We start from the raw sequence: 797 nt of genomic DNA on the forward strand, positions 1-797 counted from the left end.
TGCGATGCTGTGTTAAAGTCATTTTGGTCTCACTGGGTCTTTGTAATTATACTTTAGCTTTGACAACCACGACATTGAGAAGCTGTAGGAGGGAAGCTGGTCTGTGTTCTGGATCAAGATGGCCTCCTGCTGGATCTGTTCTAATCCTCTATTTGTGGACCCTCATTGCTCCCCATGGTCTGCCCCAAGCGTTTTGAAGCTTAGGACAGACATTTACTAGCACACACACACACACACATACACACACACACACACACACACACACACACACACACACACACACACACACACACACACACACACACTAGGCTAGGGTCAAGGTAATCTGACTCTAGGGATGTGGCTAGGCAGGGGCTTTTAGTCTTAGCCAAGGGAACACCAACTCCCACTGCCTTCAGCGCTTTATAAGGACTTGTGTATGTTGCCTTTTGGTTCATATGCTAGTCCACATTGTTCATGTTTTCTGTGTTAAGCTATTGCCTTGAAGGCAGATGTTTTGTTTTTTTTGGGGTTTTTTTTTTTTACTACCATTGACTCCTAGAGTTCTGTGTTACCTGCAGGGTTAGAATTGGATGGATCGTGGGAGTGGTCTAGCATGTTTCATATTAATATTGAAATGTAATGTTAGGCTAGCACCTTTACATTCCTTGATAATTCACAACTTGCATGAGTAGATATGCTTACATATGCATTTTATATGTATGTCCTGTGTGCTGGCGTGTTTTTCAAGAATACAACCCTGGCCCTTCAGCCACGAGGGGTTATGGATCTCTTTTTTTCAGTTGTACTATGAAATT

General features: G+C 42.9%; 1 protein-coding gene across 1 annotated transcript in view; it reads left to right on the top strand.

The window, feature by feature from the left end:
* The window catches only part of serinc5 (serine incorporator 5), a 26378-nt gene extending 26174 nt beyond the window's left edge, over positions 1 to 204 (top strand). Inside the window, 3 exon segments of the mRNA XM_056289266.1 lie at positions 19 to 139; positions 141 to 170; positions 172 to 204. Coding sequence (XP_056145241.1) covers positions 19 to 139; positions 141 to 170; positions 172 to 204 — 184 coding nt within the window.
* The last annotated feature ends 593 nt before the right edge of the window (positions 205 to 797 follow it).

This window comes from Lampris incognitus, chromosome 1 (assembly GCF_029633865.1).
Source record: "Lampris incognitus isolate fLamInc1 chromosome 1, fLamInc1.hap2, whole genome shotgun sequence".
In the NCBI taxonomy this organism is placed as follows: Eukaryota; Metazoa; Chordata; class Actinopteri; order Lampriformes; family Lampridae; genus Lampris; species Lampris incognitus.